Source organism: Zootoca vivipara, chromosome 9, assembly GCF_965207765.1.
Source record: "Zootoca vivipara chromosome 9, rZooViv2.hap1.1, whole genome shotgun sequence".
NCBI classification, from domain to species: domain Eukaryota; kingdom Metazoa; phylum Chordata; class Lepidosauria; order Squamata; family Lacertidae; genus Zootoca; species Zootoca vivipara.
In genome coordinates, this window is record NC_142592.1 from 38,943,336 (window position 1) to 38,960,735 (window position 17,400).

At 42.9% G+C, this 17,400-nt stretch overlaps 2 protein-coding genes across 3 annotated transcripts in view; one reads left to right on the top strand and one right to left on the bottom strand.

Moving 5' to 3' along the window:
• Nucleotides 1-2,027, bottom strand: part of LOC118091451 (sodium-coupled monocarboxylate transporter 1) — a 32,932-nt gene extending 30,905 nt beyond the window's left edge. The window contains exon 1 of the mRNA XM_035128471.3: nucleotides 847-2,027. Coding sequence (XP_034984362.2) covers nucleotides 847-1,197 — 351 coding nt within the window. The 5' untranslated portion in view covers nucleotides 1,198-2,027. The remainder of the gene's footprint in view (nucleotides 1-846) is intronic.
• A 10,397-nt stretch (nucleotides 2,028-12,424) lies between these two features.
• Nucleotides 12,425-17,400, top strand: part of UTP20 (UTP20 small subunit processome component) — a 63,315-nt gene continuing 58,339 nt past the window's right edge. For both annotated transcript variants that reach the window (XM_035128257.3, XM_035128259.3), the window contains exons 1-3: nucleotides 12,425-12,645; nucleotides 13,586-13,666; nucleotides 16,227-16,293. In XM_035128257.3, the coding sequence (XP_034984148.2) occupies nucleotides 12,601-12,645; nucleotides 13,586-13,666; nucleotides 16,227-16,293 (193 nt within the window). In that variant the 5' untranslated portion in view covers nucleotides 12,425-12,600. The remainder of the gene's footprint in view (nucleotides 12,646-13,585; nucleotides 13,667-16,226; nucleotides 16,294-17,400) is intronic.

Below are 17,400 nucleotides of genomic sequence, written 5' to 3' on the forward strand. Positions count from 1 at the left end.
GATGAAGTGTGCATGCACACGAAAGCTCACACCAAAATAAAAACTTAGTTGGTCTTTAAGGTGCTACTGAAGGAAAAAAAATTTATTTTGTTTCGACTCAGACCAACACGGCTACCTACCTGTAACTTACATTCTTTAACTTAGTGTATGTGTGAGGTTTTTGTATCAGCATCTCTTGGGTATGTTCTCTCTCTGTTCATTTATTATTTTTCCTTGGAAGTGAGAGAGGTTTGAGGGTGGTGGTGGCAGGGCATGGTTGGTTGACTGCAGTGAGATTTGTATGTTTGCAGAAACATGCACCCACATGTGCAGCCTAATTCATAAACCAGGCACTTGGATTTAACTAGTTTACCACAAGAGCCAGGCAAACAGATCTACAAATATTGTTTTGGGATTTTCATTTATTTTTCCTTTGGTTGGCTGCTTTCTACATGAAGATTTTAGAAGATTCTTTAAAAGTTAATGTTTTCCAAATTGACGGCTGAAAAGTGGGGCTACAAGACTGAAAGTCCTTATGCATTTGTTTTGCCCTGTCCCCGTTGTGTGAGTGTATATACAATGTGGAAACGAAATGTAAATTTACTATTTTTAACCAGTTAGCATTCATTGATGTTTTAAGCGTGTTTTCATGGAGGCCCTTTGCTGATTTTATTTGCATTTGTTGCATGCTGCCTTGATTTGTTTGTTTGTTTGTAAATACGATATTAAAATAGAATGGATGATCCAAAGAGAAGAATCGGAGGTCCTGATTGCGAAGGAAGGAACTCTATCAACCCTGAAAGCAACCTTGGGAGGTTCACCAACTGCGCCAGAGAAAGTTAGCGAGAGTTCCCTCCCTCCTCCTACCTCGTAGGTGCTGGTGATGCCCAGGCGGTAGAAGACGGGCACGAAGACCTCGGCGCTCAGGATGACCACCAGCGCGTAGGTGATGGCGAAGACGCTGAACCTGGCCCCGAAGCGGTACACCTCCGACGGGGTTCCCAGCACCGTCACGGCCGACATGAAGCTGGCCGTCAGCGACAGCGCAACCGGCAAGGCCGACATGCTGCGGCCCCCCATCAGGAACTCTTGCGAACTCTTCTGCCCGCCGCCCGCGAAGGCGTAGTACACGCCGATGGCCGCCGAGATGAGCAGCATGGCCCCGAAGACCACGTAGTCCCACGTGCCGAAGCCCCCGACGGCTTGGCAGCCGCTCATGGCGCCCGGGATGCCGGCGCTGACAAACAGGCGGGGATTCCGAAAGCGCCCACGGAGAAGAAGGGCTGGTGCCTTTAGGAAGGATGGCGCTTCTCTTCGGCGAAGCTCGCCGGAAGGGAGGCGGCCGCCTGCTGCCTGGTGCAACTCTTCGGCGCAACTCTCTCTCTCCCCTCAGCGCTGGAGATGCTGGACAGGCCGGCTCCTCGCGCGCGCTTCCTTTTCGCCGGGCGCCCCCGCAGTTCGCGCGCTCGCTCGCTCTCAGCACGTGCCCTTTTGGCGCGTGAAGCGCTTCTGCTGCTTCCCCGCACCCGCAAGCGCCCACCGGAGCCTCCCGGTTGCTCACGAAGACCTCCGGCCTTTCTTATCCGCTTCACTTTTTATCACCCTCTTCCCTTCTTTTATTTCTACCCGGCTCCTTCCTTTCCGGTCTTCCTCCCCTTTCTAGAAATTCCCTTCTTCTTCCTCGCGCGCCTCTGTGTCTTCGCTCCTCTCAGAGGAGCCTCCTGCAGCGAGAGGCGCCGTCCAGCGCTGCTGCTGCTGCTGTTTCTCTCAGCTTAGCCGGTGATCGGAATGCCAGTCTCTTTTTCTTCGCCCAGCGCCTCGTCTCCGGTCTCGTCGCCTGCCTTGCGCGGGAGTTCAGCGGCGAGGGACCGTTCCTGTCTGTCTCTCAGCCTCGAGACGGAACCACAGGCGAAGGTCTTCCTCGTTTCAGCACCACCAGCGACTCGACAAGAGGCAGCGCGAAAGGGAGAGCGCACGAGACAAGACCCAGGTAGGCTTGGGCGACAGAGCAGCAAAAGTGGCGAGAGCCGAAAGCAGCCCCGCCTCCTGCAACTGGAGGAGGAAGAGTGTTGACCCTTTGAACGGTGGATTCGCCTTAAAGGAAGTAATTGGCCTTCAGAGGGGAGCCTCCCTTCGTTATTCAAATCAAAACGCCTCAATTCCCATAATCAAGGGCTTAATTCCAGCAGAGGCTGAAGGTCCACTCAGACTCTTGAAATACCCTAGTTGCACAATGGGAAGGCATGAGATACTGCGCCCCAACAACACGAAGACTGGGTGTGCCAACCTAGCCGTGGCCTGATGAACCCTTGTGAATGAAACTTGTTTGTTTCGCCTGACTGACACATGGGTGGCATATCTGCCTTTAGTGCATGCTTCCTCATACTTTTATGCAAAGCAGCTAATATACCCCAAGAAGTCATAGGCACTTACTGACCTTTTCGTTTCTAAGATGCCACAGGGGTCTTATTATTATTTATTAAATTTCTGTACCACCCTTCATCTGAGAATCACATGTGGTTTATAATGCAAAAACACAAAAATACATAACATAGCAAGAAACCAAAACAATAACCCTCTCACACACAGTTTAAAAGGCCATAAATTGTTTAATTAGCCAAAGGCCTCAGGGAAGAGGAATGTTTTTGCCTGACATCTCAATATATGTAACAAAGGCACCAGGCAACCCCTTTGGGTAGAGCATTTCACATTTCTGAGCCGCCACAGAAAAGGCCTGCACTACCTGGAAAAGCTCTGCTGGGTGGCACAATGAGGATGCAATGGAGGAAGCAAAGTATGCCTTCTTTGCTGGTTTCACTGCAACTAGATAGGTTTAATGATGAGTCCTCACCAATGTTTGATTGCATTCGACTGGAGTTTTCCATCTCCTGGCTTGTTTCCTTGCCCCAAGCTCTGGAATATACCAGGGAGCCAGAGAGGTTCAATGGAGTGGGAGAGGGCACTCAGGGGCAATCGTATCAAACCATTTGTATATTCCAGAGGTCAGAACCAGTCATAACAACTGGGAAATCCCCCCAGAGCAATCTAGAAACCCATTGGACCCATCAGCCTCTGAGGGGGGGGGGGCATCTTAATCACTGCAGAAAGGGAAAGGGGCTGAAAGCTTAACTCTCAACAGTAAGTGACTTGAATATGACAAGGGAATGATGTCAATATCTCCCACTTTCAGATCACCCTTTTCCTGCCCAGTTGAAAAAAAAGGCCCAGAGTGTGGCCTGTCACATGTGTTGAATGTTGGGACAGCCCCATGGTCGTCATGGCTGTCATAAAATCCTGAGCCACCCCAGAGCCAGTTGCCTTAGCATGGATGTTGAAGTCCCCCCAAAACCAATGGTCTGGGAGTCCTCAACACTGTCTCTGAGACCAGCTCTGTCAGGGAGACTGTTAGGCAGTAAGGCAGGTGGTAAACTAGCAGAATCCCTTATTTGTCCCAATTGCCCAATGCCAGGAATACACACTCAAGATCCCTCCCCCATCTGGAGAGAGAATTTCTAGAGACCACAATAATTTCCCCTCCCCAGACCTTGAGTCTGCACTGATGCTGCCCTGAGTACCCAGGTGACCAACTCCAGGTGGATGAGACCAACTCCACCCTGCTCACCCACCGAGGTCTCTTATTCTTTTGCCACAGGGACAAACACATAGGGGCCCCTTCTTCTTCTTCTTCTTCTTCTTCTTCTTCTTCTTCTTCTTCTTCTTCTCCTTCTCCTCCTCCTCCTCCTCCTCCTCCTCCTCCTCCTCCTCCTCCTCCTCCTCCTTCTCCTTCATTTTTATTAATTTTCTAATAAAAAACAGCCAATTAACATATCCATCAAATCATAATCCAATTAAAAGCAATAAACTAAAAAAACAAAAACAAATTACAATCCAATTATTACTTATTAATTTTTCCAGGCTTCCCATACTCTGGACCTCTTGAAGTGCATTCGATTAAAAAAAATACATTTCTGGTGCCAATTAGTGAACCTTTTCGATTTCAGAATTGTGGAGCTGTTAGGGATATGGTAAGAGGCAGTTTCAATAGCTTGGTTGCAGACTAAACAGCCTCCACACTTAAAGTGTCCCACCGGTAGATGAGAAATTTTCTGTGGTCTTTTAAAATCACTGTGAACAAGAATATCTTTTAAATTGTGGGTTCTGCGGAACCCTATCAAGGGATGGGGATCACAACCCGCAATGTGAGATACAATGCCCCAGTATCTGTTTATGATTTGTGTTACTTCCATTGTCTACGGAGTAAACTCAAAAGAACCGGGTAATACGTTTTTGTGATATTTTGCTTTTGGGTAATATTATTTTGGGTAATAATATGCCAGGGATATGCTCTATTTACCAGGGCAATCTCTAGCTCACCTGCTGCTCATTGGTGGGCATCCAAATTTCCTATGCAAAATTTGGCCCAAAGGTAGGTTACATTTAATTTTGTATGGATTATGCAATTTAAAATGTAAAAAAGGTCCATGTCCTTTTTATATAGGGGAAACAGATAAAAAATTCCCAATGGTCCATGTGACTGAAGTATCAAAAAATGGGACTGATGAATGACTAGTATTTAACCCTGACTGATGGACCTCTTGTATTTTTCACATACAATTTACAACTAAGGCTGCAATCCTAAGCATACTTAAAATAGTGTCCCCATCTAAATCAATAGGTCATACCGCAGAGAAAACATGCTTATAGAAATCATTGACTGTAGAGTTGGAAGGGACCCTGAGGATCTTCTAGTCCAGGCATCCCCAAACTGCGGCCCTCCAGATGTTTTGGCCTACAACTCCCATGATCCCTAGCTAACAGGACCAGTGGTCGGGGAAGATGGGAATTGTAGTCCAAAACATCTGTAGGGCCGAAGTTTGGGGATGCCTGTTCTAGTCCAACCCCCTGCAATGCAGGAATATGCAGCTATCCCCTATGGGGATCAAACTGGCAACCTTGGCATTATCAGCACCATGCTCTAACCAACTGAGCTATCCAGGCTTATGATGGGATCGTTTTCAAACCTCACATTCCAGAAAATATACTTTGTATTTTCTGTGCCCTAAATAATATTCTCTGGTGTCACCACTGGATGAAATACTCAAAGCACAGGAGAGCTTCATGTTCCCTTCAAAGTTGCTGCAGAGGGCTTTAGTTGGAGCAGTAGCATGGTTTGATAACCCCTTGTTTTCCTAATGTAAATAACAATTAGGTGGGAAGCAGCAATTAGGTGGGAATGCAAGAACCTCATTTGGAAGCATGTTGTGAAGTCAGTTGGACTGGTTTTCAGCTGGGTTTTTGGGTTTTGCTTTTGGGTAATATTATTTTGGGTAATAATATGCCAGGGATATGCTCTATTTACCAGGGCAATCTCTAGCTCACCTGCTGCTCATTGGTGGGCATCCAAATTTCCTATGCAAAATTTGGCCCAAAGGTAGGTTACATTTAATTTTGTATGGATTATGCAATTTAAAATGTAAAAAAGGTCCATGTCCTTTTTATATAGGGGAAACAGATAAAAAATTCCCAATGGTCCATGTGACTGAAGTATCAAAAAATGGGACTGATGAATGACTAGTATTTAACCCTGACTGATGGACCTCTTGTATTTTTCACATACAATTTACAACTAAGGCTGCAATCCTAAGCATACTTAAAATAGTGTCCCCATCTAAATCAATAGGTCATACCGCAGAGAAAACATGCTTATAGAAATCATTGACTGTAGAGTTGGAAGGGACCCTGAGGATCTTCTAGTCCAGGCATCCCCAAACTGCGGCCCTCCAGATGTTTTGGCCTACAACTCCCATGATCCCTAGCTAACAGGACCAGTGGTCGGGGAAGATGGGAATTGTAGTCCAAAACATCTGTAGGGCCGAAGTTTGGGGATGCCTGTTCTAGTCCAACCCCCTGCAATGCAGGAATATGCAGCTATCCCCTATGGGGATCAAACTGGCAACCTTGGCATTATCAGCACCATGCTCTAACCAACTGAGCTATCCAGGCTTATGATGGGATCGTTTTCAAACCTCACATTCCAGAAAATATACTTTGTATTTTCTGTGCCCTAAATAATATTCTCTGGTGTCACCACTGGATGAAATACTCAAAGCACAGGAGAGCTTCATGTTCCCTTCAAAGTTGCTGCAGAGGGCTTTAGTTGGAGCAGTAGCATGGTTTGATAACCCCTTGTTTTCCTAATGTAAATAACAATTAGGTGGGAAGCAGCAATTAGGTGGGAATGCAAGAACCTCATTTGGAAGCATGTTGTGAAGTCAGTTGGACTGGTTTTCAGCTGGGTAAGATCCCAAACGGATATGCCGATTTAAATACTAAACTATGTAACTTCTTTCTATGAAAAGTAATTAAAGTTGTCAGCCTCAGTGGTCTTAGAACTGAAATGGCCATAATGAGTGTGAGAAATAGCATCTTAGGAACACCCACACTCTTTTTAAATAGTTGTATGATGAGACACTCTCCCAGATTGCAGAGGATAATGCACATTAAATCAGTGTGTTAATCTGAACAGGATTAGCTAGTAAATTCGCTACTATAATTAGTAGGGAAAAGAAAGTTCACACCAGCTTCTCGGAACAGTTATTACTTTGACTCATACTCTCGACTGAACACTATCACAGAATCACAGAATTGTAGAGTTGGAAAGGACCCTGGGGGCCATCTAGTCGAACCCCCGTCAAGGCAAGAATCTCAGCTAAAGCATCAATGCCATCCAACCTATGCTTAAAGACCTCCAAAAGGTGTTAAGTGTTCCCAAACTGTCTCAAATAACATACTGAAGACTCATAATAGGGGTGGAAGAGAGAGAGAAGTCATCAGGACTCCTGCACCTTTCACAATGTAGAAATCTAGAGTTTTGGATGCATCGTTGTCCATATGCTCATGACACACAAGTCTACAAGTAGTGCTAAGTGCCTGACCTCAGTAGTGGGCTAGATGAGAACCAAATAACAATTAGGCGGTAAGCAGGGAAGCAGTCTAGCAGAAAAATGAAATGCATCCTGTTCTGGGCTGGGTTATACTGTACTTCCCTTGAAGGAGCAGGTGTGCAGCTTGGGGCTACTCTTTGATTCAATGATGTAATTGGAGGCACAAGTGGCCTCCGTGTCATGGATTGTTTTGTACCAGCTTTGGCTGATAGCCCAGTTGCAATCCTATCAGGATTGTAATAGCTTGGCTTTGGTTGTCTATGTTCTCGTAAACTACTACTGCATTACATTGCATATGGAGCTGTCTTTGAATATGGTTTGGAAACTACTGCTAGTATAGAACATGGCTAATAGATTTATTAACTGCAACAAGAAAGTATGTCTTATTATGCTCATGGGATTTTATTATTGTATTATCTTACTTGGTTGCTGATTCATGACCTTTTTTAAAAAAAATTGGAGCAGTATATAAATGTAATAAACTTAACCTAAACATAACATATTATCATCTTGAGCTCCAGAAAGCTGACCACTAGAAGATCTTACAATTATGATTCTCCCGATCTATGAGAGGAAGAAGACTTCCAAGACCATAGGAGCTTATTTCACTTTCTTCCTCATCACATTACAGGCTAGTTCCTCTCCTCCTTAAAAGTTTGTCTGTGATTGCAGTTGAGCACACACCCTGATTGAGATATATTCCTTTTTTTATCATTGTTGTTTTTATTAAAGATTTTATTGCATTACAGAAGTACAGACCTTGTTTGTTTTCAGATTATAAAGTCCAGTTATACAGTATTCAGTGTGAGACTTTGGTGTTGTATAAAGTATAAGGTTGCGGAAGAAGGATGGGGGGAGAGAGAGCTTTGGGGCACCCTAATTAAGAGCTTTCTGAAAGTAAACAATAGGCTTGACTTCCTTCCTCCTGAGGTGAGGAGGAGTGACTTAGCTAAGCCTGGTAAGACAGCTTCCTCTGTGGCATCAACCCCTTCGTGCATTCCAGGCATAGGGAAACTCAATCCTCCAGATGCTATGAGACTACAATTCCCATAATCCCTGACCACTAGTTCTGTTAGCTAAGGATGATGGGAGTTGTAGTCCCAAAACATCTTGAGGGCAGAGTTTGCCTATGCCTGGATTAGACTTTAGCATGTTAGTTATGAGTCTTGTTATCCAACACTTTGTGACAAATATTGCCCCACTCAAGGTAAAACCTTAGAAGTGTCTTTAATGTATTAACCTTTTGGTTCAGTGGTTAAAATAGCACCTTAGATTGTCACAGAAACAGCTGCTACATTGAGGGAGGGGTCCTTCTTATCAGCACACAGTATACCGGTATATAGGGTTTCAGAAGAGTCAGTCACTTAATTTTACTCAAAGTAAATACAGTTCAGGGTTCAAGAAGAAAAAATTACAAATCACCTACAGAAAATATCACCCGACAAGGCAATACAATATAATAACGACTACTGAATTGCAGAACTAAGACAACATATACTAATTATCTGGTGTCCTGGATCCAAGTGGATGAAGTACTTGGACTCAGGTTTCATCTTCATAGAATTGTAGAGTTGGAAAGGACCTCAAGGGTCATCTAGTCCAACTCCCTGAAATGCAGGCATCTCGGCTAAAGCATCCATGACAGATGGCCTTCCAACCTCTGCTTTAAAACCTCCAAGGAAGCAGAGTCCACAACCTTCTGAGAGAGACTGTTCCACTGTCAAACAACTCTTGCCACCAGGAAGTTCTTCTTGATGTTTAGTTAGGAAGGTCCTTTCTTGTAACTTGAAGCCATTGGTTCAAATCCTACCCTTCAGGGCAGGAGAAAACAAGCTTGTTCCCTCTTCTGTGTGATAGTCCTTGAGCAGGCTGGAGAACCTTTCTTTTCTATAGAGGGAACTTTTTTCTTCAGAGTTAATCTGCCAGGGTCTGCATGCCAGCAGCGGGCAGGACCAAGACCCAAAGTGCAGCATTTCAGGACGGCATAAGACTCTCCACCATTCCTTCTGTCTCTCTCCACCCACCCACCCACCCCATTTCTCTGTGCTTCCCTTTCCTTCCATCTCTTTGTCTATTTCTGCTATCCCACACCAATTTCCCATCCTCCTTGATAGAGGACTGAACCGATCATTTGCAGAGGGTCCCCACCCTGTTTTCTATTGCTCTATCCATTTTTATTTCCCTTCTCCCTCTTTTACTCTAGGCTTCCCTGTCTTATAAATCTGAGGGCTACAGGTTCTGCATTAAATTACCCTGTAAGGTGTTTTTAACCTGGTTTCAAGTGCTTTAGCTCCTTATGAGTAAATGATGACACCTTGAACTGAGTCCTGAAGCAGTCAGTGCAGTTCTTTGGGAGAGGCAACACCTGCAGTAAAGTGCTCCAGTTAGCAGTGCAATCGCTGTACTATTCTGCATCAGCTGTACCTTCCAAACCTAAGGGAAGCCCCCCCCCCCCGTAGAGCACACTGCACTAATCCAAACTTGAAATTGCCAATGCCAACTCTGGTGACAGTTCCAGTTGCACCCCATATTATGTAGCACCAGTAGCACCCCAAACTCTGCAACCATTGTCTCAAGATCTGGGAGCCACTCATTCACAGGGCCTCCATCCTGCTGACGATTAATCTTTTGTTTATCAGCCTTTATCCAACCTGACTCAATGAGAATTAGAGCTCAGTGTCTTTAGCATACTGATAACACCATGCTGCAAGGTACTGTAAAGGTAAAGGCTGTTCCCAATGACTCATCTTGGGAAGGAATTTTCTCTTGGCTGTTGTAATAGAGTGTTGAAAGATTTGTCTTTATGGGTGGGTCTGTATAAGGAAGAGTAATATGGATAAATAAATACTTATTTCCAACCTTATGAACACCTCTGCCTTCTGTGGGCAAGGTTCACTCAGTGATGCTTTAAATAGGTAGGGGTGGCCACATGGGGGTTGTTCTGGCTTTATGTGATTTTTGCTTATAGATGTGATAGCCAGGAATATATCCTACGTGTAGGATGAGATCTACCTATACAGTATTATTAATGGTAGCAGTAGTATATTGGTTCAATAAAAGCTATTGGTTTATCTATTTTGTATTTGTTTCTCTCTTCTTAAAGCAAGGACATTTAACATTGTCATAATGCCATTTTCTGAAGGTGTGCTTATAAATCTTTTGGTACATTCCACTCTAAGAAAATATATGCTTGAGAAATAAGTCTTATTATGTGCTGAAGCTGCTCACGTTCTGGGACAGAAAGAGAGAAAACATAGATAGCATTTAGTTAAGCCCATGCTTCATGCCCTTCTTAATGCTACAGGTTATACCCATCTGAACTTTATCCTTTTGGTTTTAGATCCTTGTTTGTATAAGGTTTTTAGTTTTACAAAAACTGATGTATGATTCAACAAGTTTCTTAACTCCAAGTTAATGTAAGCTAAAGAGCTGACAAATGTTCACCAGGAAACTAATTCCTTAGCTAAATGTTCACCAGGAGCTAATTAGAATCAGCAGCTCTCAGGGAAAGATAGTTCTTTCTTTCTTCACTTGACATTAGTGGTTTTCCATTCTTGCCATCCTCTGATGTCACGGCAGTTGTGTGTGTCTGTTTATTTTTTTAAAAAGACACTATGCCCTTTATGATTAATCAGAATAGAAACAGATGAAAGTACACCCTGTCTTAGAAAAATAGTGCTTCATATTTACAATGCAGTGTTTGCTGAACACTTCATGAAAATCTCCTTTGCTAAACTTGACTTTTTTTCTAACTCTGTGCTGAATAATTATTGCTACTACCAACTCTTTATTTAAATTATTTTATTTGAAATGGAACGATTGTAATCTTCTAAGTATTTGTATCTGACATGTAGTAAGACCTGAGCTTTGCAATATTGGTAGCTCATATTTTCAGCAGCAGCAGCAGCAGCAGCAGCAGCAGCAGCAGCAGCAGCAGCGAACCTAGAAGATGAATGTGACTGTATTAATTATTTGTTTAAGAAATCTAGACCATTATTTGTCTATGTGGATATCATGGCAGTATACAATAAGTATGAATAAAATAAATCATGCTATGGAAAGTACAATATAAAACAATAATTATAACACAATCAGAGGCAATTAAAAGAAGTTTAACAATAAGAGTAGTTCGGCAGTGGAACAGACTCCCTGGGGAGATTGTGGACTCTGCTTCAGCTGAGGTTTTTAAGCAGAGATTGGCTGACCATCTCTGAAGCATGCTTTAGTTGAGATTCCTGCAAAGCAGGGGTTTGAACTAGATGACACTTGACGTACCTTCCAACTCTACAATTCTAAGATAAACATATTAGAATAAATGCAAGCCTAACCATTCCTACTCAGAAGTAAGTCCTATTGGATTCAATGGTGCTTTCTCCCTGGTAAGTGGAGTTAGGACTGCAGCCTTCAGGAACAATTGACCTGGTAAAGTCAACACCAATTGTGCTCCTGCAGCCCTGTTCAGATGACTGTTTAGAAGTTGAGGTGGTAGTACCCTATAACCATAGTCTGTGGACATATTAATCTTTGTTGTGCCAGCATGGTCTCTGGTTAAACTATTTTTGCATGGTTTTATTTTTGTAGCCCTTTAAGCAGGGCCTGCTCAAGACATTTCTGCACTTGAGGCAACCACAAAACAGCTTCCTGTCCTTCCCTACCAGGGAAGAAGGGGTGAGTGAAGTTCTACATCAGGAACAAGGAGGGGAATAAAGATCTCCATGGGATCTGCTGCCATTGTGGATCCTGCTGCCTGAGATGGTTACTTCACCTTGCCTCATGAGTGGGTTGGCCCTGACTTTAAGCTCTATGTTCAAAAGGCTAAAAGTAGATTCCACAAGGGTTTACTTCTGTAACTGCAGTAGACACGTGAAGATTTTGATATGTCAGCTAGGCAAGACTCATGACTTCCAGAATATTTTTATTCAACAAACAACAATGCAATAAATATTTCTTTGCAATGTGTGCTATCTTCTCCAGAACTAGAGTAAAATTCATTTTGCACGCATGTTTTCCCCTCCCCATACAAATGTTACTCTGCCAGTAATTGTGTGGTAGCTCAGTGAGAAAGCGCAAGCAGCCTCCAGTTGTTTAGTCATTCAATATTCTTCTTTCCAGTTCTTTAAAGGAAACAGACGGGATAGCGGAAGAGCAAGGAAATGCCTCTCCTATAACAATCAGATGCAGGTTTTCCAACATAACCAGATACTGTACTCATGTAAGCAAATAATACACAACCCCCGCTCCTCAAGATGGATGGAAGGCATTAGAGGAAATACAAAACACGCGAGAGTACGACTGATGGCTATTTAGGGAAGTATATACTGTACAGCCGCAAACAGCTTTTCCGTTCCCACTTTTAATTTGTAGGACTCTTTCTTTCTTTAGCTCTGAAGCAAACTATTTTGCAGCTAAAAACTCCACCTCCCCGGGCGTCATATTCCTCCCGCCCCTTCTAGTTTCCACAGACCAATCAGCTTTCATTATTTCCATTTCCCCCATGCCTCACGTGACAGGATCATCCCAGGATCCTTTAGCCAAGATGGCAGCCCCCAGCTAATAGTGCCGCACGTGTGTATATGTGTCTCTCTTTTTTGGAAAACCGAGCGGACTTCAAGCAGCTACTTTTAAAATTTTCAATCTACATCATTCAAAAGGTAGTTTGTTGCTAATTCACGGAGGCATGAAGACCAAATCGTCCTCTCACAAGTCCGAGAACACGCACAGGGTAAGATACGGGACGGCGGGGTCGGGTGGGGTGGATCAGAAACCCGGATCATTTAAGAACTCTGCTTAGCGCTTCGGTTCGCCGAGCTGGCGAAATAGTATATTTGATATTCAGTTGCATATCACTCTAAAAAGCAATTGGAGCAGAGTGGTACAGAAGCAAAAGAAGTTGGAGAGCAGCGCAACTTTTTTGCTTTCCTGTACAAGTTTTGGAAATCTGTAGTTACTGCAAGCAAACAAACTGCACCACACAAAAAAACCTTCCTGCTGCTTATGCCCAGGGCAGTCCAAAATAGTAACTGTGTGTAGCATTTGCCACTCATCTGCTAACAAAACACCAGGAAAACTATCAGTGTTCTTAAAGTATTCTGCTTGGCTCTAAAACCTTACCTTGTTCTACTATGTAGTTTTGTGAAGTGCTGCAAGTTTTTCAACTTATTTGTGATGTGTCGCTGCTTCTAGCACACTGTAAATTGCAAATAATTCTTAACTATGAATATGGAAGATCCTGCAACAGTACAGAAAATTAGACTACATTTTCTGATTTCAAATAAGTTGTCAGTCCCATTTGAGTCAGATTTCATTCAATTCTATAGGCCAGGCACCCCCAAACTGCTGCCCTCCAGATGTTTTGGCGTACAACTCCCATGATCCCTAGCTAACAGGACCAGTGGTCGGGGAAGATGGGAATTGTAGTCCAAAACATCTGGAGGGTCGAAGTTTGGGGATGCCTGAAATATATCTTTGCAGCAAGGGTTCACAACTCAAATCCTTAGGGGATGCCTGCTATAGGCTGTACCATGTCACTATGTATGAAATATCATTGGGACAGCCATTATAGAATCTTACTCTTTGGGAACTTCTTGTAAGCCTGATGTCTCAAAGATAATTGGGGGGGGACCCAAGAAACTCCTGTTTATTTATTCTTTTTTTTTTTACAGTTTCTCACCTTCTCAGAACGCTTAAGCAATGTAAATATTGACATTATTCATCGCATTGACAGAACAGGGAGCTATGCTGAGGTAAGATTAATGTAGTTGTTTTTCATCTGTCTAAGTGTCATCTTATTCAGTGTTGGATGTGAGTGTTGAGGTGCTGGGAGCTCAGTTACAGGATGCTGCCTAGTTCTGAGCCAGGATAGGGTCACCTGACATGGGATGAAGAGGGTGGTAGACATTGTACATCCTCTCATCCTTTTGATCTAGTTACCTGCACTGGGGTGGCTAATTTATTAGCTGCAGTGCTAATTTACTTTGAATTCAATAAAGTTGTGACCCTTTTAAAAAAATAGATCTTCTTGCTGGGAGCAGCATACTTGGAACTGAAACAGGCAGTCATTGATAGAATAGGTGCCTGATGTGATGTGTTTACAATTACCATCACTGGTTATGTCTGAACTTGTAGCAATCAATACAGGGACTGCCACATCTGAGTTCTTGTTTAAGTATCTCCACTACTGTATATCAGTTTGTTAGGCCCTGACAAAAGCTCTACGATTGCTCTAGAAAGCCCTTATAAGGAATAACAGCAATTTTCATTGTACAGGTGGGGAACTATTACAGAAAGAAATATTGTATACCATCATGCCACATCTCAGTCTGAAACAGTACATTGCATGCAGATTCTCCCTTCCGCTGCTGGTGGTTGGGCTGCTGTTAATGCAACACAAATGTGTTATATGGGGATCTTCTTCCTTTCTCTTGCTGTTCTGTCATGTTTGTGGTTTTTGAGCAGCTTTGTGGCCAGTCTGAGAGTTAGGAATTATGAAATATATAATAAAATAATATGAATAATGACCTTTGGTTTTGTCAACATTTCCAGCAAGATCAGCCCTTTCAGATTAGGCTATTGCTCTACCAGTGCTATAGTAAATATTTTTTTCTTTCAAAATCAACAATAAATCTTCTGTCTTTGTATTTGTTAACCACTGTCTTAGTGTATTGAGAGTCATGGGAACAAGGTCAAGCTCATTGGGTTGTATCCAGTGAAGTTGTTCTGTTCATGCAAGGACTTATGCTTGCACAGTGGAATTTCCCCTTCCTCCTCCCTGTGTGCAAATTCGGGTGAGGGGCACAGGAAGAGGAAAGGGAGGAAAAGTTCAATTGTGCATTTCAGTCCTTGTGCAAATGGGATGACTTGTTGGATACAGTCCATTGTACAGTATGTTGCTCTTGTCTTGTCCATAAGCCTTTTTTCTGTATTGGTGGCAGCCAGGCAACCCATTTGCTGAAACAGATCAGCAATAGTATTTGAATTTACCTAGAGTCCTTTGTAGAAGGAAAATAATAAATAGCTTTTAAACTGTATATGTAAGTCAGAGTTACTTTTATTTTCAAACATGTTTTGTTTCTGGAGATGTGAAAAGAATGATTCAAAATATGGGGGAAACTTCAATGCATACTTCATTATCTGACGAAGTGTGCATGCACACGAAAGCTCATACCAAAATAAAAACTTAGTTGGTCTTTAAGGTGCTACTGAAGGAATTTTTTTATTTTGCTTCATTTTCTTTGTTCACATTATTTGGACTGCTTGCAGTCTGTAATGATAAATATGAATGTGTGCTTAAATTAGGCACAAGTTTATACAAAGGGCAGAAAACCTTGACATGCTGACTTTCTGATGAGAGATTGTGCATTTAGTACAGTGGTACCTCTGTTGCGGACCTGATCCGTTCCAGGGTGCCGTTCGCACCCTGAAAAGTCCGCAACCCAAGTGGCGCTTTTGTGCATGCGTGAAGCGCGCAGAACGTTTCTGCGCATGCCTGTGGGGTGAAACCCGGAAGCAAACACTTCCGGGTCTGCCGCGTTCGTATCACGAAAAAATGCAACCCGCAGCGGACGCAACATGAGGTATGACTGGATAGAGATTGAGAGACTCCGCTGTGACTTAGGATGGCCCTGATTAGAATCTTGCCTCTACCATCAAATCACTAGGTGTCCTGAGATAAGATGCTGTCTCTCTACCTTGCCCCATCCCATCACCTGAAATGGGACAGTAATACCAATTTACCTTACAGGGTGGTTCTGAAGTAAGTTCAAGTAAGTTGAACATTCAAAGGTGGTTCTAGTAAGTTGAACATTCAAAAATATCCGCCCTTCTGTGGGCAGCATTCCAACACAGGATCATCCATTTGCAACTTCAAGTGGTGTAATCTTAGACAGGTCTGTTTGTCCATTTGGGATGCTGAATGTATTGAGTTGTTATTTGCACACATCACTTCTAATCCAGAGAAGGTATAGAAAGTTATCTTGTCTGTACAGCCCCTCCCTCCAGCTCCACTGTTGTTGGATCATGGCCAACTGATTGTAATATGTGATTACCAGCTGTATAAGAATTGGCATGCTTTTCACAATTTCAGTTATTTTCAAATGTTATAATTATTTTTAGGTAACAGCTCCAGTTTTGCAAACACTTGTGTAACTGTTTAAATGAAATATGGAATAATTCAGCTGTGCTTCATACCTCATAAATATTGCAGCACCCTACGAAGGCTTTTTACTTAAGCATTCCTTCAATAATCAAGCCTGAAGTGCTCCATACGAATATATATTAACTAATATACATTCTTGATTTTCCTAGGAAGTTGAAACATATTTTCACGAAGGACTTGAGAAATGGAGGGAGCTGAACCTTACTCGCCATTTTGGTATATCTTTTCCCCAAAATATTTTGTATTAATACTTCTCATTGTGTGTTGTATAAAAGTGTTGCTGTTTTGTTGAAAATGTATGTAGGGAGTAAGGGTTTGCACACAATCTATCAGTTAATATACAGTTAGTGATATGTATACATTTTGAACATGGAGTGCAATCAGATGAATATGCTGTGCTTTTCCTGTGCTGGTTTTTGTGAAATTTTCAGTGCTAGATTAGAGGTGGCAGGATGTTTTGTTGATGTTTCCTGCTGTTTAACGTTGATATAAGCAGCACAAGTTCTTCAGTAGCCCTATCCCATCAGTGGTGCATCAGTGCAGTATCATGACCTGTGGTCCACGTGGGATGATTAGGGGCATTATACCAGCATAGGCTAGCCCTTCTACACTACACTACACTTAATGGTACAGCATTACCTGGAGAAGAGAGATTGGGTCAGGCTTGGCAATGATGTGCTAAAGTTCTTTTGGCCAGTGCTGTACTCACAACACTAGTGCAATGCTGTGTACCTGACAGTGCAGCAAAAGTGAGACCCCCTCTGCAAAAATTTTGTGTTAGGGAAAATTACAGGATTTCAGTGGGAGATCACAGGATATGCACAGAATGGAAATGAAGCTGTTTGACAGTCCCAGAATGTTTGCATACACAAATAGAATGATCAACCCAGTAGCATTGTAAGCATAACCATTATGCACAGTAAAAAGAGTTCCACATGTCTTTCTCTCTCTCTCTCCTCTTCTTCCTTCTTGTTTCCAAAATAGATATTTTTGTTTTCTTCCTTGTGTATTTTCCCGTCATACCTTCCAGCCATAAGCTTTGCCACAGTTAATCCCTTGTTTGCTCACAATAATCAGAGTGTATATATGTGTGTATAAGAGACAGAGATGGAGAGAGAAATTGGCACAGAAATCATTTGACCTGACAAGCCACTTTTAAAGCTTCATGCACAGTCAGTTCCTTCTTTCCCAGAAAGGTCTAACCTTTGAGCCTCTGTTTGAATAGGCTGTTGTCACGCAAGTGAGCCATGCTAGGAACTGTGAGGGGGTGTCCCCATTATGCAATACAGGTCTTGCATGTTGGGATTGTACTCCATGGGTGTA